Below are 25751 nucleotides of genomic sequence, written 5' to 3' on the forward strand. Positions count from 1 at the left end.
GCTGATGTGGCAATTTGACATCTTACACAGCTTTACACTCCACCCGATATGTCAAATTAAATTATTATTTTATTACATTTTAGTGTTGATTTATTTTTAATTAAAAAGAATAGAAAAGAAAAAATAATAAAATATTCATTTGACATCTTGCTTTTGGGATGTCAAAAATAACATCTCAATCTTTGGCCTTCATTCCACATCAGCTTTGACACATCGGTTGGAGTGTGTGAGATGTTATTTCTAGCTGTTAAATGTCTATGTGGTACTTTTGACATATCAGTTGGAGATGTTCTTACAGATTAGGTTAATTTAAAGTAATTTAGATTATTGCTTATATATATTAATAAAAAATTAATATCGATAAAGATCATGATGACTGGGAGACAGCAAATCTACGACATATCGGGATAATCTTTTTTTGGCATCAAATTGTGCGGTGGGGATGAAGCTGTCTTGAAATAAACTGACAGAGCAGTCATGGTAGCATGTAGGGACCCTTCAGGAGTTCACATGCAGACTTTATAGAGAGACCCCTCCTCCCCTCCTAATCCAATTAGTCAAAATCCCTCATCCCAACTCCCTCACACGCACCACCCTCTCACTCCTTCAGCAACGCAACTCAACCCTTCTCTCTCTCTCTTTCACACACACACAATGCCTACAACCAGAAGAAAGCTCCTGAACAAAATTACAGTGGACATAGGTTGCAGCAGCTGCAGAAAACCAAAACTCTTCCACATATTCCATCCAAAGCCAAAACCCACCACAACCCAAAAACAAAAGTACCACCACCAAAATAATTACTCTTCATCTTCAAGCTCATGCAACAAAGTCTACAAAGCCAACAACAACCCCACCGCATTCTATCCAAACACAGACTATGCTCCATTTTTGGACACAGAGGCCAAGCCAAAGAGCACAAGAGCCGTCCAAGGTTTTGGGAGAATTGGCAACGAGAGTGTGGCCGTGGAGAAAGACTCAGGCGATCCTTACTTGGATTTTCGACACTCGATGCTCCAAATGATATTGGAAAACGAAATATACGCAAAAGATGATCTCAGGGAGCTTCTCAACTGTTTCTTGCAGCTCAACGCACCTTGCAACCATGGAATTATTATCAGAGTTTTCACTGAGATCTGGAATGCTGTTTTCTCAGTGAGGTCGTCTGGTTCAACAATGCTGCATATTCCTCGCAAGTCACGTGACTACTAGATAGCTGATGCACGTGCAATGGCATTGGAGTTCCCACTACAAATATCATGTTGAGATCCCTTATATAAAAGACAATGTGATTCTCTCAAGCCATTAATGTAGGTCTTGTAAGATTGTGGTGCATGTATTGTAAAGAAAGATTTCCAAGATTCAGTCGTATGGAATATTTCTTTTTTACTTTGTCTTCTTCTTTTTCGCCACTTCCCTAGAGTACAAAATAATCTTTGACCCAAAAAAAGAGTACAAAATAATCTTTGCAGATAGAACATATTTTAGTGGCACATCTGAAATTTTACTATACATAATTTAAAGTGTGGTTTTCTTTTAGTTTTGAGTGGAATTTGCCGGCTGATGTGGTTGAAAAATGATGCAATATGGCTATGGGTGCAAATTGGATTGGAAAATATGATTTCGTTCAAATTAATTTCGACATTCGAAAATTTCGATAAAAATTGGATTGGAATTGGAATGTATTTAAAGATTACGCACAATTACTAAATATAATTTGATGACCAAATAGACATAGACAAGTTATTTGATAAAGGATAACAACATCTAATAAGTACTAGCATATAATAGCTTCCAAGCTTACGGTACTGAGTTTTCAATTTTGAGTCAATTTTAATCTTTCAATGGTTGTGCATGTTTATAATTTTGAATTAGTTTCTGAAAATATCTTTAAAAAATTCAAAATATATAAGTTCCAAAATTTTCCACAAATTCTGAAAATCCCGAGTTGTAATGGATCTTGAAATTTCAAAATTTTGTGTAACGGAATTGGAATAGAAGTTTTATTTCAATTTTTTTAAAATTGGAATTAGAATCTCCCGATTTTGATTCCATCCGTTCAAAAATCAGCCCTAAATATGGCAAGTGGCTGATTATAAGTTTTAAGGGTGGTGCTAGAGGCAGGGCACCAACTTGCTCACCAACTCTCTAATAGAGGTGGAGCCCGCCAATACAACGGGTCCCACGCTCTATTAGAGAGTTGGTGAGCAAGTTGGTGCCTCTAGCATTTTCCAAGTTTTAATTAGAGTGGACTTAGGATTTGAAAAGAGCTCAAGGAAAAGAAGACTTGATGTATTGTCCCTAGGAGTGTAAGTAGGGTTGGTCAAAACAATGGCCAAGTTTCAAGAAAATGAGATTTGTTGGGGGTGAAAGATAGGCATTGGGATTTGGATTATAATTATTAGAGAAGAGTTTGGAGGTGGTGAAAGACAGTTGTTTAAGATTTTTTTATATGGAGGAGGAGAGATGAGAATAGAAATCTCTATATCTGACATCTTACGTTTTCCAAGGCGCTCATTATATTTTGGCTGCCTCTGGGTTTTTAATCACACTTGCAAGTTGGCCTTCGATCTCTCTCTGTCTCATCTGGCCTGCTCTTACATGTTTTCTCGTCCTCTCTTTTGGCAAATTATATTTCTAGAATTTACACTCCTTTAACTCAGGTTTTGGTTTTGAAAATAATTAGACGTTTTAGGCATTATGAATTAAATCATCAGTATAAAGAAGAATATCTTAAATTAGTAATGTATTATTATGAGAAAAAGTAAAAACGCACGACAATACGTGATTGATTTAAGATATCACTATAGTGGTATTTCTGTGTAAGTAAGTTCTTTTCCATCAAATATGGATGGATAAGCCACGATGATGAAGACCCACTTGACTCTATAAGTAACAATAATGTATGCCCAGATCACCACACCAAACAACAAAAAGGCTCAAAGATCCAACTTGGTTATGCTTTGGAGTGACAATTACAGTTGCTTGTGTGCCTCTCTATCTCTAACCATTCCATCAAAACCAAGTTAGATTTCCAGTTGAGGCAATAATATTATATATCTTCTCTCTGGCCCAGAGAAAGTCGATCATGAAAGATGTTCCCCACTATAAATAAAAGATCTGATAAGATTGACTTTATGTGTATGAGTAGTTATTGAAACAGACTCTTGATTTAATGATGTTACAATTTACTTGGCACGAGAATTGTAAATTGCTACAAACAAGTGAATTCAATTTAATTGTTCATAATGAGGATTTAAGGGGAGAGAGAGCTGGACAGAGTCATGATGGATTGCTTTCCTATCTTAAGTATTTGCACTAGAATCATGATTCCCTGAGCAGATCGATTTGACTTATCCTTCTCAAAGTAGACCACATTCAATTCTTACATTGATGATGCAGCTACAATATTGAAATTGCTGTGTGAGAGAGATGGAAGACGATGGTTAATGTAGAATTTAAGAGAGAACGTGTATTTCCTGCAGAGTTAAAATTGAATAAACAAAGTGAGTGAAAATGAGTTCTGAATATTACACTCTCTTGAATGTATTAGTTTGTAACTGGCTATGGTATATATACTTGTTAGAGCAGGTCTGAATTTTTTTTGTTACATAGGGAGGAAAGAAACCATGGGTGCCACCGTGCCAAGCAGGGAGGAAGGGGGAGGGGCACAACCACTGTGGTATCCTCGCTCGACGGAGGTCTGAATTTAAATATCAAGAACAACAGTTGTTAAATTAAAAAAGAAAAGATGCATAAGTAAATCAAGCTAGAAATGAATTAAGTAAATTTTTTGGAAAGCTCTGGAATGATCAAAGAAAGCATGTCCAACAGTGCTAACTTAAAATTTTAGTATCCTAAAACATAGACAAACAACATCCCTTCAACTTTGTTGATTTTGATTTGGGGCATCAAAATGCGAGACTGACATGTAAAGTGGTACATAGTGGGAACCATGAGGAAGGGGGGAGAAAATGGGAATGACATGACAGGTCACCTCTCTTCAATCTGAGAAACGCCATTGCTCCAATCTTGTTCCTTAAAGGCTTGCCCCTAAGTTGACCTCTCTTGGAAAGTTTAATTTCTAAATCTTTGCTTTTGGGACATTTTGGGGTTTTTAAGTCACTTTAGGAAGGCTGAATTCCAATTATTAGTGACTCTTGTAACTTAAAAACCCTACCAGGTTGTGGATTAGGTGTTTGGCTGTCCTTTGGCTCAATATCTGGTACACAGATCACTAGTGCGGGCATACCAGTTTGCTATTCTATCGGTAGAAGTTAGAAGATTTTCAACTGCTGAAATGGCACGTGTCGCTAAGCTTTTTTGGTGTGTTTGTGTTCAGTGGCGAAGCCAGAATTTCATGTGTGTAGGGGCCTCTTACAAATTATAAAGAATAAAAAATTCGAACTCACAATACATACGAAAAATAGTATATATATATCACATATATCAAGAATTATATTGCTTATTGGTTGCAATCATAATTGTCCTCAACAAAGGGATAACCAAATACATTCTGAGCAAGAAAAATTGCAAGAGATAGACAAAGAGTAGCGATTTAGCAAATATCTTTAAAGCTTTTCCCCCCATTAAAACCAATAGAAAGAAAAAAAATCAAAATTTCACAAACTAAAAAAAAAACCTTAGGTCCCTTCATGCATTCATATCATACATGAAAAAATGTTTATGTAAAAATATTGACTAAGTATGAAAAATGGTTTTTCGGAATAATCATTTTCTTAAGATAATTTTTGGCGGCTTTTATTTCTTACACATCAAATAAGAAAACTTGATTTTATGAGATTTTAGTATGAAGTATATATTGACTTAATGAGCCATCATTTTTAGCCTAAATCGTATTTTGCACTAAAATCGATTTGGTGGGAATTTGATTTTTTAGTATTTTTATTTGAATCCAAATAGGGGTACTTCCTTATTTACATTGTAAACTTAAGTAAATAGAGTAATATAAAAATAAATGAAAGTAAAAGGACAAACTCAGGTGCAAGAGACAAAGCCATGGAGAGGGATCGAACTCAGGTGCAAGAGATAGACACACTATCCACTACCAAAAAAAATGGCAATAGTTACAATTATGTCACCAAATTTGGTGACTGTTGTGGGGGTTACTAAAGGCTTTAGTCACATTTTTTAGTCACATTTTTGGCTTTTTTTTTAGTGACTAAAGCCTTCAGTAATTACCCTACAACAGTCACCAAATGTAACCAAATAATAGTAACTGTTGCCACTTTTTTTTGCAGTGATCGTTGGCCAATTGACCTAACCCACGCCTATAATTTCTCTAAACCTATTGATTGAAAGCTTAATTGGTGCCACTGAAGCTTGGGCCAGATCGAACATAGCCCCTTCCTAGAGTGATGGAGATATGAGAAGCCTCTCTTCATTTTCAATCAAGCTACGTACCAAAACATCCAAACATTACTAGTTGAATAAAATATGTGTTCACTACGTATTTCTTCATTCATATTTCCAAGTAAAATCCTACTATCTGATTTTACTTCTATCTAACTTTTTGTTTCATTATGTTGGTTTTTCCAAGCATCTGGTTTCATATAATGACTAACAAACAATAACTTTTCATTATGTTGGTTTTTCTCTAACTTTTTGTTTCCAACTTTCTCATATTCTATCTTCCTAGTTCCAATCCTTTCAAAATCTTGGGAAAAAAGAACTTGGGATCCCATAGATTATTTATCCCCTCTTTCTTGGCTTTTGTTTTTGGTAAAGAGGTAACTTCTTTCCTATCCAACCAGTTTCATGGTTGCTCTTTTTTCTCCTTTACCAAGTATAGTGTGTTTAGGGTTTCAATGATCTTTCTGCATGAACTTAATGAAAAGTCATGATTCAAGTGAGTAAATGGTCCTAATCGAATCCCTGTTTGGAGCTCTGTTGGTGTCAGGGGGTGTTTATGGGACAAAGCTTTTCAAGTTTCTATATGTCAAGTCGAAAAAGCCCAATTAAATGCAAATGGCTATTAAAGCCATGCACCAAATGGATTGATTGATATGGGCCGGAGTTGGTGGTTAGTATAAATAAGCCTCTTCTCCATCACATCCTGCTCCCATTTAAGGTGGCCTTAAATAGACTTCAATGAGTGGTCCTTGAGACACGAAAACTACCATGCATTTGAAAGCGGATGGTGTCTAACTCCAATATAAAATTACTATCAAGTTTTCAAGGTAAACTTCTTTCTTTTAGGCATGTCATGTTGCCAACTTTTCTCAATATAACATGTCAGATTATCTGATAAGAAGTAAAAATACGGGTTTATTTTTATTGCTCTATTGAAAAGAGTGAATTACTTAATTTAAGTTATTGAAAATTTCGTAAGAACACATTTCTTATAATAATTAAAAAAGAACCATCATCCATTGTTTTTATGGGGATTCTCTAGTATTAAAGGGAAAGAACAATTCATGATTGAGATCTTAAAATTGTTACCACTAAAAAAAAACATTATGTGATAGATTGCTTTCATCCCTAGGAGAAGAAAATGCCAAGAGTGAAATGTGGGATATGCATATGGGCGTCTTGTCTTGACCCATGAAGCACAATCAATGCAAAAAACCACACAAAGCTCAAGTTGAAATTAAGACAGACACCAATTTCAATACTCTTTTTATCATCACAATTTTCGTGTAAATTAAATTTTTTCTCGGAAAATGAGGGTCTCCTTGTTGCTTAGGGTTATCTCACTAATTACCAAACCAAGCATTAATTAGTTTCTAGGGAAGCATGTGTTATTATTGATTTCCTCCAATTTTGACAAGTTAAAGCCTGCAGGGTGTTTGTTTCTTTGTCTGGAACAGTAGTCTGATCAAGTGTAGCCAAGCACAGTCTAAAACCAGTGAGTCCTATTTGCCGGTGTAGTCTTGTGGCACCCTTGATCTATTTTGACCTAAATCATTGCCATCCACTTATTTATTTATTTTTGTATGGTGATTGCCATTACATCCACTTACTTGACTCTCTCTATGGATATCACATGGCTGATGGCACCCTAAGAAAACAAGATTATAATTCAAATGTCATTGTCAATGAAAGTTATAAATTTTGGATTTATGTTTAAAAAAAATAAAAAATCAGAGGGTTTATGTTAGTGTAAATAACTCGACGACAAAAACTTGAGAAACCAATTCCATCTAGCAAATTTTTATCTGCTTAATGAAATTTTCCATTAAAATCTTTATCCTAAAGTTTTTAAAAATATTATATATATATATATATATATGTGTGTGTGTGTAACTTATTCACCTCTAATTTTGAACTGGTGGAAATTCTTATTTCTTTTAACTTTTTTTTCTTTTCAATATGGTCTAAGGACGTTTGCCTCATCACAATTGAAAGAAAATAAAAACAAAAAAGATGACATGGTTGGTGGTAGATATGATTGCACCAAGACATATATATATATATATATATATATATATATATATATATATATATATATAGCGATGGCCGTATTAGTATAAAACTTAATTTGCTAACGTAATCAATAATCCTAAATGATTAAATTAAGCACATTTATCTGCCATTGCTTGTCGAGGGTGAGCTATTAAAATAATTGAGTGGCACGAGGTTTAGAAGCTTCGCCGCTTGGGCAAGAATCTTGCCTCAGAGATTGAAGAGGCATCTATGCCGAGCCAAAAGCCTCTCGAACCTTGGAACGTTGACTAATTTTCCACCTATTTACTGCCTTTAAGTTTAATTTTTCTTTTTCTTTTTTTCTTCCTTTGCCCTTTATTTTATTTGATGATAAGGTACTTCAAAAAAATTTCAGTTGGAGGTAGTTCAAGCTCAAGGGAGAAATTTACTTACAAGGAATGCCACTATGCTGATATTCTAAGCCAATCACGCATTGTTATATATTCAAAATTAATATAATAATGCGTAATTAACTTTAGAGACTGTCACAATAACATTCCGTAGCATGAAAGTTCTTTCTCCAAATTAAGAGCCAGTATGTTGGCTTTCTTTAAAGTTAATTCCTCCATATTATACTAAATGGTGTATCTCTTTCCCCTTTAGAAGAAGCCAACTAAGTTGAGTCTAAATATTTTCCTTCCACTAATTAAAGTAAAACTTACATTTGATATAGGAATAATTCTCTAGTACGAGACAATGACATGTTATGTTATGAAGAATACTATCACAGTGAATCACACATTCAAACAAGAGTCTAACCGCGTAATTAACGGTTCAAATTAACAGTTTTGTAGCTACTCCTTCCTTATTTGGTACTGTGCTATATATAAATAGCAGCCATTAGATTGTCACTTGAAGATTGCAGTAATAAGACATGCACATTGCAAACAAAACCCAGTATGGAGAAGATATAGGATTGGGTTTAGCTTGAGTTGTTCCTATCCGGCTTTGGATTTAACCTTGAGCTGTTCCTTTACACCACTGAAAAAATACTGACATTCTCCTATATCACCCTAAGAATATATGTCATCGTCTTGTTTTTTCCTACAACACCTAGCAAATGTGCACGAGAGAGAAATTCAAATTATTATATTGGGCAGGGATATGATGATAAGGTCCCCCAAAAAAAGAGAAAAAATAGGAGAGCAAGCAAAATTATCTGTCTGAAATTATTTTTGACACCAGAAAGCTGAATATGGCAATTGCAGGTGGCTTGTTTTTTCACTTCTTAAACTTGTACTTAAGTGACTCTCAAAACCATGTTCATGTTCTCAACAAACAAAAATGAACACAATCTTACAGGTTTTTTTTTTCTGGGGTTCCAACGATAAATGATTAAATTGTGCAGGTGCAAGGAAATGAGTGTTAGGACCACGCCAAACTTCAGAGCTGGAATTGTAGCTATCATTGATAATGACCCTCCATTTCAAGCAATTCAAAATCAACGGCCCTGATTGCTTCAAGTTCCAGAGTTGGTACTCCCATATGGATTACACACAGTGATAGTGGTGGATGTTTGCTCAATCACAATGTCTACACTTGTTGAAGTGTGGTCAGTTGCAGAAGATCATCTCTGCAAATTTGTGTTCCATTGTTTTTTAAGACTGAACAAATTATTATATTACTTTAAAAAGAGAGAGAGAGAGAAAAAGCCATAAGTTGCTGCTGCCCACATGGAGCTTAGTATATTTCATATAATAGCAGAATGCCGTTTTTTTTTGGTTACATTGGAGGAAAGAAACCCCACTGGGGTTCGATCCTGGGTGCCATGGGGGGAAGGGGGAATCCACCACCACTGTGGTGGGAACCCATGCCGTTGAAGCAAGCTATATAGCTCCTTAATTTTGAGTACCTCAAATTTCATGGTATATTTTATCACCAATTTGATGATGTCTTCACGGTCTACAAATAAATTGTTAATTTGTCTCATGTGTTAAAATATTCAATTTGCATTAATTCCAAGTATGACGAAAAGGGTTTCTTGAAATAGCAAACTACGACTTACATCAACAAAATTACATTGCTGATCACGTCTCTCATAAAGCTGAAATGCATCCACTTACATAAGTAGGTGAGTGGTAGTTAGGTTTTAGTTATGTGAGATGTATAATGTGAGACAAATAGATCTAAAATCCGTGAAAAATATAATGAATAAATATGGTAGCTGCAACACTTTCTAGTATTGATATAGAAAATTACCCATGTTAGATTATCTTACTATGCGTTGGGAAATGGAAACTGCAATCCACACACGCTTGCAATCTCCACACGAATTTGGAAGAGAGAGAGAGAGAGAGAGAGGGAGAGACATGAGAGTCATCAAAAGGTTTCACTATCATAATTTCCACTAGTAGTATACATATATTTTCCAGTGAATCAAAGCACCTAACTAAGTCTAAGATGAAGATGACGACGCTTCATCTTCTTCATGAATCTGATCTTCCTCAGCTTCCAATAATGAAGACAAACAAGGAGTGCTTTCAGATTGTTCCTCAGGCTCTATTGACGAGACACAAGGAGTAGAAGAAGATGATAAAGAAGAAGTACTAGCAGTACTGTTATAAAAATTAGATAAAGGAGAAGAAGGAGAATTAATATTACAAGAACAAGAACAATTAGTAGAACCACTACTTAAAGCTAGACCCACCAAGAGATCAACAAAAGCTCCAACAATATACCCATGATTGCTTTTCGCATTGATCCTCAAATACCAACCCAAAAGCTCTTCAAGATGATCCCAATCCTTCAAACCATGAGCCTCCACCATTTCCTCCATGGATTTCCTAAAATCCACAATGGGGTCTGGAGAGTCCATTGACAAGACCACACTCTCCTTGAATGGAACAATATTAAGCTCCTCACCACCCGCTGCTTTCTTAGCCGCCTCCTCCATTACTATAGAGCTTGTTTCACCTGCCTTAGGCTCAAAGAAGAGCCTCTCTGACCTCAACCCCTTGATCACTGTCTCAACTGGATCCAAACCTGAGTCTTCAGAGGCTGTGGAGAAGCTTGGACATGACTCAGATGAGTTGGTGAAGAATGAGTCTGGTGTTTCTATCACTTCTGTGGTGCTTGTGTCAAAGTAGGCTGAGTTTATGGTCTTGAAGATATCATTGCCTTTTCTGAAAGAGAGGGTTCTGGGTTGGGAGCAAGAAGGCCAAGGCCATGTTGAAGAAGAAGAAGAAGAATGTCTTGATGCCTCTGTGTTCTTGGAGAGAAAACGGAGCTTCATTTTCTTGCCCATCTCTCTCTCTGATTTTGAGAAATGAGGGTTTCAAAACTTTCAAATGAATTTTGGAGCTGTGAATTGTGGCATTAATGGCCGGTCAGAGAGAGGGTTGTAGGGGGCTGAAGATTATTTAAAGTAGTAATGAGACAAAGGAAAAAATCTATAAACAAAATGGGAGTTGGGGAGGGGAAGTTGGAATTGGGGGATGAAACTGGTGGGGTCTTTTACTCTTTTTTATGTCTGTGTATATATTTCTGTATTTAAAACAACTTTAAAGTAGATGTTTTCAGTTGAGCTCATTGAATATAATAGTACTGGTGTTAAGTAGAGAGCTTTTAATTCTTTAAAGGCTCGTTTGGTACACAGGATTGGCTTGGACTGGCTTGGACTAAATTTAGGCTAATACCGGGCCCACCAAAAACACCTCCTTAGGAGGGGACTACTAATCCCATGTGAAAAGGGAGGATTAGCTAGTCCTAATGCTCACCAATGTATAAAATGCATATATTATATTGTAAAATTAATAACATATATTATTATTATTAAACTTACTTACACATATACTATAATGTACATATATACATGTATATACACATAAATATATCATATATGTATATATGTATATATATACATACACATATATACATATATAATATATATAATATACATATACATATATACATGTATATTATTATTATAATATACCCATATACACATATACATATTAATATTATAATAATAGTATACGTGTATATATGTAATATATATTATATATTATATATTATAATACATATGTATATATATACATATATGTGTGTTTGTACCGTATCTGACCCTCCACTCGTATAACGACACGTGGATCTTAGAAACTCGCCCAAGTACCCAAGGCCTCAGACAATCGGCATCGGCCACCGATGGCATTGTCTCAAAGCTGCGAACAGCCATTACAGGCCCAGCTCGTCTACAATCGGCATCCCTTACCGATTGTAGAGAATCAACCTCGAAGTATCCGCCCAAAATATCTAAAGACTCGTGTCGACCTCAGAGGGCCCTCCCATGAGTCCCACATCGAAAATGAGTACTAAGAGCATAAAAAATGCCCTCTATAAATAGGCCCCTCCACTACAATACAGGGGTAAGACTTTTAAGCTTGACTTCTATACTTTTATATGGTCAACAACAAGAGCTCTTAAAAACAATCTTACTTGAGCATCGGAGGGTCTTAGGCTGGTTCCACACCGGTTCCATATACCTCACGAACCTCAAACTCTCTTCTATTCAGGATCTACATCCAAGGACAAGAATGATCTGCATCTATCACTCAATCGATCTGCTAGATCGTCCTCATCACTTGTAAGTTGCACTCATCTTTATCTGTTCAGATTTAGCGCCAACAATGTGTATATATATTATACCCATGTATGTATTATAGTATACATATACACACATATATACACATATACATTATATATATATATATATATATATATATATATTATATATTGTAATATACATATATACATGTATATACATGTATATATATATATATATATTATAAAATACATATATATATATATATATATATATATATATATATATATATGTATGTATGTATTATACCCATGTATATATTATAATATACATATATACACCTATATACACATATATTATATATGTATAATGTATGTATATATATTATATATATATATATATATAATATACATATATACATGGGTATAATACATACATATATATATATATATATATATAAAATATAATATAATATACATATATTATATTATAAAATACATATATTATATTATAAAATACACATACATGTATATACACATATACATGTATACATGTATATACACATACATGTCACATATATTATAAAATACATATGTACACATACATAATACATGTATTTATACATATATACATATACATAGATAGTTTTGAAGAAAAAAAAAATCTAGTCCTAGTCCAAGCATACACCAAACGCAGGATAAGTGTTATCCAACTTAGACCAAGCCAAGCCAAGCCAAGACAGTCCCTAAGCATAGTCCATGCCAAGACAGTCCTGTGTACCAAATGAGCCCTAACAGTCTTTTACCAACGGGTCTAGCCCGATCAAAAAAGAAATTGATTTGCATATCAGTGGTCTCAATTTCAAATCATCATAATACATTGGTAGTGTGTGTGAGAAACATCTTCGTCTTTGTAGTTTAGACTATCCCACAAACCTATCACATTGCATGTCCTCTCAAAAGTTTGAATGTATATAACTATTTCAACAATTATCCCCATACTTTTTTTTTGTATTTGCAAGTATTACCTTCCCCTGAGCTCTATAACTTATTGGCCAAAATATGATTTTGATCTCTATAACTTAGGTGAAGTTACTTTAGTTTTTGTAGTATCAATTGTTGCGATTTAACGTGATTTACCAAGACTTGCCAATTTAGTACAATGGCTTCATTTTGTCCTTCTTTTATATTTTGTAATATGAAATTTATACGTGTGTGACATGTGTTTAGATGTGTAAAATACTTCACACACAATATTCGCGGACTAATTTTGTTGAAAAAAAATATGCCATTACCCTTCCACTACAATTAATATATTATATGAATTAAATCACGACAATTGAAACTATAAGGACTAAAACAAAACCTCTCCAAACTATAGAAAATTAAAATCGTAGTATGACCTACTTAGTTTCAAGATCCGAGAAAAATCTCCAAAATTTTGTCTCGACTCTTGAGAACTTTTACACTGTCTTAAGCAAGAGGTTCATAATGAACGTTTTTCACTCTTTTCATAAGAATCTTACTTGAGATAACTTTGTATCTTCGAAGTGTAGACAAAAATGACATCTGGCTGGGAATCTCATCCAAATTTGAAACTAATTATTACTCAAAGGATTATAGAATTTATTTTTATATGCACAATACTCTTGTGATATTCTCTCTTGTATTGTATGTTTTTTTTTCCCTAAAGAAAAAGCATTTTGACGAAAACTGAAGTTAAAAAAATAAAATAAAAATTGTGAAGAAAACGAAAGAAAAATCATATATCCACAGTATTTTCTCTTTCCTCTTGGTTTAAGAAAATTAACTTTAAGGCGCCAAGATCACAATATCAAGAAAATATTTTGCTTAAATGAGATTTTAGGTCTCTTTGGCTGGCTTCAGCTAATATGGGAATTTGGCGGCTAGGAAATTTTTGTATTTTATACAATTCTTTTGCATGATAGATTTTTATACGACAAGGAGAAGGAGAGAGAGAGAGAGATTGAAACTTATTGGTGTGATTTTGGAGTTATTACACCAGTGGTCACGTATGGCCCCTCTAGCTAGCTAGCCTCACTGCTGAGACACTGAACAAGTTATTAATCTACATTTTGATGATTTCGTCATTTCAAAATCACTCTTAAATTATCTCATGCATTTCTTATTTATGAGCAGTTTAAGAAGGTGGGAAGTGAAATATATCTTGCCCAATGTATTTATTCAAACCTTTAAAAAAGATAAAAATAATTTATAATTCAAGTAATCACGAGTATTTACTTCGAACAGTCGAACAATGTACTTGCTTGTCTAAAAGTAAAAATTACACCTCACAACAAGAAGATATATATAATTAGTTAAAGCTGGAGGGAAAAGAGATGAAATTCAAAATTGATAGGCATGTGGGGATGAACATCATGTGGAAGTATCTATCTACAAAGTTACTCCAGGTCACGTGCCCTCCCAAGCATTACAGAGAGAAAGATTGAGACCCTTGAGAGAGACTCATTTATTACTCTTCTCTATTTCATGGATTGGTGGGATTCTGATCTCTGCTATCAGCATAAGGAGAGAGAGAGAGAGAGAGAGAGAGAGAGAGAGAGAGAGAGAGAGAGAGCAACAACTGCCAATTGCCATGGCATGAGTTCTGTGAACCCTTCAATTTATTTGCGTACGTGTTTTGTTTCTTCTAAACCTCCAAAAGTAGGTCACGTCCTTTAATTTGAAGCTCATCTTTGTATACAATTCATAGATTCAACTATTAGTCAAATCCAAGGGTTCACATCTATTGATCTTCTTGACACGTCATCCCCATCTCTTTCTAGTATACTATATCAAATAGTACTAACATATAATTGTGTAGATGATTTTTTGGACATGTTATGTTGCTAGTTTGTTTATATGAATACATATTCAAAGGCGGAAGAAATAATTTTGTCCAACAAGTACACGAGGAAGGAATATTGCCAAAAACAATTTACACCAATTTTTCAAGTTCAATATATTAACAAATTGTGGGGATGATGTACTTTGATTCAGGCGGCATGTGACCCCGTGGGCTTATGGTGATTCCGCCCCTATACGCGTTCAAACCCCACATAACCAATAATTCAAATACGTGGTCCAACAACATAAAATTTTAAATTATCTGTACAATAACACGATTCTTGATTTTATTATATCGTAAAAACAATAGAAAAGTAAGGAGGATAGGAGATCCGATTTTGTGATGCATAGTTCTCACTTCCATTCTCAGTATGCATCAAAGGGTCCATTGCATTAATCTTGGTTGTGTAGGTGCCCAGGTGGTCCTTTAACCATATCCACAGAAAGCTTTAACCTAAGAATCTGCTCCTCAGCTCATAAATATTAGGAGTAAGATTGAGCATATCATTTACCAACACCAAGCGACACAACAATATACAGCGCAATTATACCCCCACCTTGTTCACGCAGTGTCTTGTGACTCAGCCCCCATCTTTTAGATTCTAATCTAATCAAGTGACATTGACAGACTCAAAGTGTTAAAAGGACTAGACATTAGACAGAGCAGGAAAAGTGATGTTTCTTCATATCTTCACATAAAAAGTAAAATCCAAACAATTTTACCATGGACAGTCGCCCACGGACGAGCAGGATACTCCCGGCTACTGATGCTTGTGATCCCACATGTATCAACGGCCGGTAACTACCCACTTGTGTGTTGATGACTGACCCGAACATTGCTCAAAATACTTTGCATCGAGTTCAGAACTGGGGTATTCGCTCAAGGATTAATGTTTTAAAAAGTTTTATGTGGAGGTCAGGTTTGTGTGGAGGAGCACCTTATCCCTCATTCCTTGTCTTATGGGGACCAAAGATTACAGCTTGTGGTCTGTCCCTAGGCGCACAAGAAATACAAGTGCACATGCATTTGAGGTAAATTGCAGGTAGTTTTGCCTTGTGAAAGAAATGGCTTAGATTAGGAAACTGCACTTTGCTCCCTTGATTCTAAGCAAGGTCTTAAATATCGGAGGTATCGGAAATATCGGAAGTCAAAAAACACGGAAATATCGCAGGAAATATCGGGATATTATCGGTATCGGACAAAATTGAATAAAAACCACGGAAATTGTAAGAAAAACTTGGAAATTTTTATTGAAACTTTGCAGGATGTTTATTTAGTCAATTATCTATTGGTTTATCACAAAAAATTGGAAGGAAATGCATTGCATGATGGATTTAACTTATTTAAGTTGATTATATAGCGAGCTGGCAAACATCGTAAGTGTAGAAAATATGTAGTAATTAATGAAAGAAGATTAAACACACCATAATCATTTATATATAATGAATTACTACAATATTTTACACTTTATACATTGCATGGTAAGATACATGAGTGACTTAGTACCACATAGAGTTCCTATGAGGTTCAAAATTTTCACTATCTTCATCATCTCTATGTGTAGAGTAAGTATATTTTGAAGAGTAGTCATCAAATGATAAATCCCCAAAATAGTTTTGCATGTAATTGTTAATATGCCACTCATATGGATCCGAGATTGGTTGACGTTGTCCATAAGAAAAATCATTTGAAGATTGAGTCTCGGATTCTTTCCATGAGTCGCTTGATTCCATCCCAACAGGAATGAGATATGGAGGGTAGGGAAATGGTTGGTTATGAGTATAACCATAGTTACTACTCATCTCATGTGAAAATTTGTTTCTTGCAAAAAGAATTCAAAACAAAACCATGTATATATATAAATATTTTAGTATTTTCACAAAAACATAAGAGATATGGTGGTTAAGGTGTTGAAGGAGTAAAATGGTTTTCACAAATACCATGTATATAAATATTTTTGGGTTTCGTATCGGGATATTATCGGGATATTATCGATAATATCTCGATATATTGCCCAAATCATTCATAAAAATGTTGAAAATATCTTCCCGATATTATCGGGATAATATCGGGATAGTATCGGGATAATATCGATATATTGACGATAACACTATGATTAGTTGTTAAAATATCGGACCCCCAAAAATCAGATATTATCGGGATAATATCGGGGATATTATCGATATTTAATACTTTGATTCTAAGTCATGGTGGGTGGGTGGGTGTGCGTCGTGCATGTGGTGGCTCAACCATAATTTCTCAAGTACTCAATGAAAGAAATAGACCAATCATAAAGAACTAATGTTTTATAGTAAAGGAGAACATGAGGGCATCAATCATTGGGGCCAGGATGGTCTCTGCTTCCACACAAAAATGTGGCTAAATCAAAATTTCATCATCATCAGGATTAGTACAAGCTTCTTTATACTAAACATTCATAATGATCTTTTTGTGTCTGTCTTTGGATGAGAAACAGAGCAGAAAAATTCACTAGAGAGGCAAAGGTCCTATGTCAACGTGGGGCAATGTCTTGTGCTCCCCAAAAATATTCAACTCAATAAGGTGAGCTTTAACTATAATTATTGAAAACTTGATTTTGATTTAGTACAAAATTTCCCTAAAATCTAAAGAGATTTCAAGATAGCCTATCCAGTTCGCTGTTTGTATGCTTTGATTGACTGTGGTTTTGAAACAAGTTGTAGGTTGTTGCCTTTTTACATGCAATTTTCCATGGGGGTTTTCATCTCCTTTTATTGATACACTTTGGCTATTGATCTAGGAAGCGTAGGATCAAAATTTATTAATTTCCTTACGTATTTGTTAGTTTCCTAGATTCTTTAGTTTTTTAATTTCTAGTAGGATTTCTACTTTTCTAGATTTCCATATTTCTAGTTTTAAGTTTCCCATTTTATTTGGGTTAAGATTTCTGTTTAAGCAATGAATTTTTATCCTATTATCTTTGATTTCTACCCTTTCTTTCGTCCATTCGATCTATATTTTCTTCTTGTTCTACTGTCCTATATTTCCTTACGTATTTGTTAGTTTCCTACCGCTCCCGACTTCGATGGTCGCAGGGATCCTACTCTCTTTGTTGATTGGATATCCACTATGGAAGATTATTTTGAATGGTATGCTATGCCCTATGCACAACAGATCCGGTTCGCCAAACTCAAATTGGAAAGAGCCGCAAAGCAATACTAGAAGGCTGCTAAGCACCATCTTCAACAACTAGGACAATCCCTTGTGATTTTATGGGATGAGATGAAATTGAAACTCAGGGAACAATACCTTCCATCTTTTTATCGTCACCAATTGTTAGATCAATTATGGACTCTTTCCTCAATCTTTTATATTCTTTTGTATTCTATTGTTTAAGTGCTTAATCTAATACCTAAGAGCTATACTCATCAATTGGTATTCAGAGCCTCTTGCTCTGCCGTTGTTACCCTACTTCGTTGCCTCTACTTGTCGTCATGGCTCCGAACATCACTGTTGCCAATTTGGCTTAACAACATAAGGAATTCAAGGTGAAATTTTTTGCAGGTGTCACCAAATTGGAAAATCATGTCATCAAATTGATGGCTGATCAAAAGACTGAATTTTCATCCATGTCCACAGACATTGCCAAGTTACAAGCTTCAGTGACGCTGCTTGTCAACCACATCACAACCTCGACTCCTAAGCCATCCTCCACATCCGTTGTTCTATCCGGTTCGTTCACACCTTCTCCACAAGCTGGCCTCCTTCACAATTCGTATATGGATCCCAAGTTCTCAGACCACCTAGGCCTTCAATCATCTTCTGTGGGGACGTCTATGGTTCGGGCTGAACCAATTATTTTTGCGGGATATGTGCCTAAACCACATTGTACCCAACATGTGATGGGTTTTCTCTGGTGGACACCACTATCCCTCCCCCGCCGCCCTGACCACACGAACACAACATCGTACACAAAAACTTGGATTTTGAGATCACCCGTCATGCCAAGCCTACCGCTCCCGACTTCGATGGTCGCAGGGATCCTACTCTCTTTGTTGATTGGATATCCACTATGGAAGATTATTTTGAATGGTATGCTATGCCCTATGCACAACAGATCCGGTTCGCCAAACTCAAATTGGAAAGAGCCGCAAAGCAATACTAGAAGGCTGCTAAGCACCATCTTCAACAACTAGGACAATCCCTTGTGATTTTATGGGATGAGATGAAATTGAAACTCAGGGAACAATACCTTCCATCTTTTTATAGTCACCAATTGTTAGATCAATTATGGACTCTTTCCCAGGATACTTCTACTGTCCAATAATATTATTCTCTCTTTGTGGAGCACAAATTGTGTTTTGCCGTGCAAGAAGAGCTCGCAGTTACAGTTTCTCGTTTTATTCTTGGCCTCTAGATGATCTCAAACACGAGGTAAGTAGGTCACATCCGGATGTGTTGGAGGACACCTATTGCCAAGCCTTGGAAGCTGAGACATATTTGTCGCCACAACATTCAAGGTATTCTGGGCAACTTGCAATTGCCAACAAAACTCACACCACTACGAGTATGAAGACGGGGTTTTCAGGACCATCTAACCCTACTACATCGACACCTAACAAAGGACCGACTATTTTCACTAATCCTCGCATTGGATGTTTCCATTGCCATGCCAAAGGACATATTGCTTCTCGTTGTCCATAGCGAACTTTAACTATCAGCACTTTTGTTTGGTGAGCTTTATGAGGATGTGGAGCCTCTCGAAGGTGTCTATGATCCATGCATCAACGTTTGCTGACCCTAGTCCCTTATTATTCATACTAGCAGTTGGCGCCACGATCATTAATTTACATTTTGTGGCTATTTACTCGTTGAAGTCGAGTTCTTTTCGTAGGCATAGAATGATGCAAGACGCGTAGGACCTAAATTTATTAGGGCCCGTTCGGTGGAGCGTTTTCAGCATATTCTCTGTTTTCATTCTCTGAAAACAGTCGAAATATGTGTTCGGTGGCTGATCGGTGCATATTTACATATCATTTTGTACCCTTCTAGCTTATGATTTGGTTATGTTTTTGAGTTAAACTTGTGCTTTTAATCCTTTTTGTGTTTATCTTTCAGTTCATTGAGCTTTAGGTAATAATGAGGGCTTTGGATAGTAAATGATGCAATCCATGCATGTTAGGGCCTAATTTGGATGAATGGATGAAGAGCTTAAAGACAAACTCAATTTTGGCTACAGTCCCCTGCCAGCCCAGTTTCGTAGGTCATATTGCAAGCTTTGTTGCAGCAACCTACATAGCTCGGATGAGGCCACATTCTTCATGACAGTTGTTCCAATGGGTGTGTAATATAACATATCCAAAATTCAGCCCCATTGGACAAATATGGAGTCTGTTACCTAGCAAACACATAGCCATGCTCAGGATGGATTTTATCAGCGCGCAAAATGAGTTAGCAATTTGTTTTGGCCTTAACTTCCTCCTCCGACCTTGGATTGGCCCAAATGATATATGGCTGGAAAGAAGACATTCTGAACTTCAAGTTTGAGTGCTTAAAGTCTTAATTTGCTTAAGGGAAGCCCAATTCGTAAGCCCTTGAAGTTGCTGGTCATGCTGACCTCAGGATGAGCTATTATTTCTGGTTGGAAGCTTGGTCATGGTGACATGAAGATGAGCTAGGGCTGCTGGTGGGATTTATTAGTGAAGTGCATCAACCATTTCAGATTTTATAATGGAAGTGTTGTATGCATTAGTGAAGTGCATCAACCATTTCAGATTTTATAAAACAAGTGTTGTATGCATTAGCCATACTTAATTCAGATTTTCAGCTTCCTTAGGCCTATATATAGTGAGGTTTCCCAAGCTTGTAAACACACCCCAAGGGGGGGAGCTCTCAAACACTTCTCTAGAGCTCCCTTCCCTTCTCTCCCTCAAATTCTCTTAGTTTCTCTTTCTAGTTTTCAATTGTTATAATGAGATCTTTGTGCTGAAATTCTCCTTAAGTCTTTCCAAGTTCTACTTTAATTTTCATTGTTATGTAAATTCTTTTCTTTAATTTCAAGTTTGATTAGTTTCCAAGTTTCAATTATGGTTTTTGTTCCTATTCATTATGCTTATAAGTTAATATGCTAGTTTGAATGATTGATCACCATTTAGGCTTGCATGTTAGCTATCTTGGTTTGAATTAAGAGTATACACCATGCTTTAATTCGAATTGAACTATGAATAGGAAGAGTATGTATGGACATTCGACAACAGGGATTAGATACATGCTTGGTTGTTTAAATTGTTCTTCTATGCTTAATGGGTTCCTAATGCTTAATTTTAGGTTAGACAACAAATGATCAAATTAGGGAATTAGGAACACAAGGTTATGACCACACACCATGGCTTAATCATACTTTAGCTAGAATCAATCCATTAATCTAATTGAACTTGGGAACTTATCTGCTTGAGTTAGTTATTTCTTTCTTCCTTGTTTTATTTATTTCCTTTCTTTTTCATTTCTGTTTTGTGTAGGGAAACTGAATTGGATCATTCAATCACCAATCCTCGTGGGATCGACCTCGCACTTACATACGCTATACTACCGAACGGCTCGTGCACTTGCGAGTATCACAAGTTGAGGATGCAACTGAATCCATTTTGGTGCAGCTGTATCTACGCAACAAGTTTTTGGCGCCGTTGCCGGGGATCGGTAACATTGTTTGATTATATTTGGCTTTCCTACTTTATTTTTTTTTCTTAACTAGACAATTTCAAGTTTTAAAGTTAATGACGTTAATGGACAAGTTGTGTTTGTAGTCCAACAGAAAAGGACAATTGCCCAACAAGCAAGAGAACTGGGTTTAAGTCCCAGCTTACACAACCCATTGGTGCTTGTTGCTTTGAAGCATGGAATTGGACTTGTGTTGATTTTCCCTTTCATTTTTAGTTTTTTTATATATATTTCGTAATCCTTTAATTCCGTTTCAAGTTTTTGTATGTGTTTGTTTTAGCAATGTAAATAGCTCAATAAAATGGAGAGAGATGGCAACTTCAAAGATAGGAAGTGTGGAGTAGTGGGAGAAGTCGCGACCTCCAAATGCATCACGCTCGACCTAATCGCTTCAAGGGGGAGCATTTCAATCCTTTCTCTTCTTTGAATTCTGTTTATTTCCGTAGTTGTTTTTGCCTTTTGGTCCGCGTTGAGTTCTTTGTTTTTCTATGCTGAATCCAACCATATAAAGAACGTAAAATTTGGACTTACGGTTGGAACGTTATAGCCTAAAAACTGAACAGAGGTCGAAGCTGAAAAACATAGAAACGAATCTGTCCAAATGGTGATAAACGGGTGATAGAAAGTGCTGTTTGTTTTTTTTTTTTTTTTTTTCTTCTTTGGTTTCTTGGTTTGTTTCTTTTAGTACAACAATTTATGTTGTTTGTTTGAATTTGTTTACAGTACTTAGTTCATTTACGTTTATGGTTTGTTGTTTCATTTTATCTTAATTTATTTTTGTTTCTTATCTTAAAATTTTAAAAATAAAATAAAATAAAATTTTCATATGAGCCGACTTATGGTAACCCCAGTGAGCACTTCCGTTAATACAGTGTCTAGGAGTTCTTTAGGCGACACCTTCGGTGTCTAAGAAGTTTGGGTTTTAAGCGGGACCATTGTGACCCCTCCAACCTTCCCGGATCCCCTGGCTGTGTTTTCTGAGGCCCTTAACTGGTCATCCGTGAGTTGCTTGTATATTGTGTGTTTTTAAATTAAGTTTTTATTTTATTTTATTTTATTTTCTTTGTTTTCTTTTCTGTTGAGTCTTTGTTTTTGTTTTGTTTCTGTTTTTGTGTTGTTATGTTAGTTTATTTATTTATTTACGTGGTATGGTTAGTTAGTTTATTTCTGAGTGTTAAAACACATTTTTATTTCAAACATTGCATAAAAACAAAAACAAAAACAAAAACAAAAAAATTAAAAAAAAAACATTAAAAAAAAAAAAAAAAAAAAACATCATCATCATCATCTTCATCATCATCTTCTTCATCTTCTTCATCTCCATCATCATCATGGCTTGCCTCTATTTTCTCGCACTTGTAGAATCTGCAGCAGCTCCACATGGTCCTCATTTTTTCTCTGCAGTGCTTCCACGTGCTGATTGGCACAGTAGAGCCGCTTCTGCAAGTCCGCCACCATAGCCTTCAAGGAAGCTATTTCCTCGCTCATCACGGCACACTCCCTTGTCCTCGCTAGTAGGCGCATGCCCAAATTGGTAGCGGAGACCGCGTGGAGCACAGTTAAATTGTGGGACTCCTCTACCGCTGCCTTGTCAGACCTCTGTGCCACATGCAGATGATCTGTCGGAGTGAGCTTGCTGCTAATCATGCCTCCTAGCAGCACTGCTCTGTTCGGCAGTGCCTCAGAAAAGTTCGGTATTGCCTCAGCAAAGTTTGAGGCCGTACCGTGATGATATGTGGAGTTTGGGAAGACACGGTTTGGAGGAGCCCTTATCTGGGCATTCGGAGGTGCAAGGGACAGCTCAAGGTCGAGATCATCAAGGTGAGTGCATGAGGATGCCATTTGTTTTGCTTCTGAATTTTTTGATGTTTTTCCTTGAGTTTGCAGGAAGAAATGCTGGTTATCATCCGCTTGCAGAAGTGTGGTTTAAATAGACATATACTGATGAGAGAGAGCCAACACCATTTCGGATTTCCCGGGCATGCTCGACCTAATCGCTTCAAGGGGGAGCACCTTTACTTTACTTTACTTTTTTTTCCTCCGTGTTTTCTGGTGTTTAATATTTTTGCCCGTTACTTTCATTTTCTAGAGCTTTGTGTTTTTGCTTTTCCCTTTCGGCTATCATCTTTAGTTTATTTTAGTTAGGGAAATGTGTTTTCTTTTCCGTTTGTCGTCTTTGTTTTATTTTAGTTGGGAAGTGTGTTTTCTTTTTCTTTTTCTTTCTCTTTCTGCAACCTTACTCTTTTATTTCCGAAACAAAATAACGAAAATACAAAAACAACAAAATAAAATAAAAACAACAATAATGCAGTAGGAAATCATTTCTTCTCGGTGCTTGGTGTCTCGACCATTGGAGCTTTGAGTTTGGCCCTCTGACTGTCCTCTTCCGGGGCTTCACGCACAGCTTCTTGGGGCTCATCACTTGAGCTCCCAAAGATCGCAATCTTAGCTTGAGCGTAACTACTCTCGCGATCTGCTTGTTTGCGTTTACCCGGTCTGTCTAGGTCTTCCAGCTGTTTTCGCATGTCACGAGAATACAACTCTACCATCTTTGATAGGTTTCTATTCTCGTCCCGCAATACTTCTAGCTGGTGTCGATTCACCTCCACTATCCTTGACCTCTCCCTTTTCAAGCTTTTTATAGCAGTCTGACACTCCTCAACCATACTTCGCTCCGCCGCCAACTGACCTTTCAGCACCTCTACCTCATGGGACTTCGCAAGTAGGCGATGACCCAAACTTGCGACTGTTGCTGTACTCTGCACGCTCAGTGCCAGGGCATCGCTCACGACCCGGTTGTCATCCCTTGTCCCCAGCACACGTATATCTTTAGGAGTCACTAAATTTCTAGCCACTCCAATGGCAACATCGTTGTCCAGGAGTATTGAGTCAGTTACTGTCACAGGCCCCCGTGCGGAAGCAAAGTAGGGCATCCATACTGGTGCCGCTGCTTGGCCTCGTGTTTGAGTCGGTGGAGCTAGGTTGAGATCCAACGAAAAGGGGTAGGAAGAGGCCATTTGATTTCTCACTTCTTTTCTTCTTTCTTTTCTCTTTTGTGTGTTTCTGAGTTTGTGTTTTTTACCCTTTCTTTTTTTTACCTTTTATAGACTTAGTTTTTGCTAACCCTAGCCATTGCTGCATCTGAGCATTTTCTGAATCTCCAGCATTCCTTGAGTCCCACAACCTTCTCGCCTTCCAACCATACCCAACTCATTTATCACGACGTGTCTTTTCTGAACGAACGCGTTCAGTAAAGTCTTCGCGCCTTTCCATGAGCCCGTAATTTTTGCTTGTGGAGTCTGTGGCGCCTCTATGCGTCGACACGTGTCTCGCCCTGTCTGTTGGTCCCTTACACTGAACTGAGACATCATGACCCATGTTAAAATCCCGCTCTTTGTGTTGCTAATCACGGTTCGATAGTTTGTTTTTACAAAACTAAATAATAATAAAAAGCCGAAAATGAAAACAAATTGTGGGTCGGGTTTCACTTTAGTTTGGGTTTCAAAGTGGGTTAAATTCACCGTGGTTTGTGTTTCGAAATTGTGGGCTTTGGGCTTCAAAATTTTTTTGGGTTTCAGAATTGTGTGATTAGGGTTTACTGTTTCATTTTTTTTTTTTTTTTTTTTTGTTTTTTTTGTTTTTTTTGTTTGTGTTGTAATTTTTATTTTATAATTATTTTGTTTTTGTTTTCTTTTGTGATTTTGTGATCTTTTTTTTATTTGCTTTAATACATTTCATTTGTTGTTATGACATTGTTTGTGGCTAATTTTTAAACATTGAGGACAATGCTCATTTCTAGGTTTGGGGGTATTGGAGTTTAGCAAGTAAACTTGGTTTTTCTTAAAAAAAATTTTTAAAAAAAATTTAAATTTCTTTCTTGTTTTGAATCTTGTTTTGTTTAGTCACTTTCCGAACACATTTGATGAGATTGTGATAAATGTTGCATGACTTAAATAAAAAATTGAATTTTATTTATTATTTATTTTTTTCCTTGTAAATTTTTATTGTAAAAAATAATAATTCATTAATTAATTAATTTGGCATCGTTCTAGCATGGTATGTTTGAAACCTTCTTTGCACTTGCCATTTGTTTCATAATTTTCCAATTAAAGGATTTGCATGACCCAAAGAATTGTATCAAGCATAAATTAGACTTATATAACCATATAATGTGAGCTTTTGAGCCTTGTGCTTCATTTCA

General features: G+C 36.0%; 2 protein-coding genes across 2 annotated transcripts; one reads left to right on the plus strand and one right to left on the minus strand.

Annotated features, from left to right (window-relative positions):
* The first annotated feature begins 533 nt into the window (after positions 1 to 533).
* LOC110761569 (transcription repressor OFP6-like) lies at positions 534 to 1389 on the plus strand. Its single transcript, XM_021964057.2, has one exon. The coding sequence runs from the start codon at positions 655 to 657 to the stop codon at positions 1210 to 1212; it is 558 nt and encodes a 185-aa protein (XP_021819749.1). The 5' UTR covers positions 534 to 654; the 3' UTR covers positions 1213 to 1389.
* Positions 1390 to 9762: 8373 nt separating this feature from the next.
* On the minus strand, positions 9763 to 10911 carry LOC110761491 (transcription repressor OFP13-like). The gene has a single exon (XM_021963977.2). It carries the CDS (start codon positions 10688 to 10690, stop codon positions 9842 to 9844), a length of 849 nt encoding a protein of 282 aa, XP_021819669.1. The 5' UTR covers positions 10691 to 10911; the 3' UTR covers positions 9763 to 9841.
* Positions 10912 to 25751: the final 14840 nt, after the last annotated feature.

This window comes from Prunus avium, chromosome 7 (assembly GCF_965620075.1).
Source record: "Prunus avium chromosome 7, drPruAviu1.hap1.1, whole genome shotgun sequence".
Lineage (NCBI taxonomy): Eukaryota > Viridiplantae > Streptophyta > Magnoliopsida > Rosales > Rosaceae > Prunus > Prunus avium.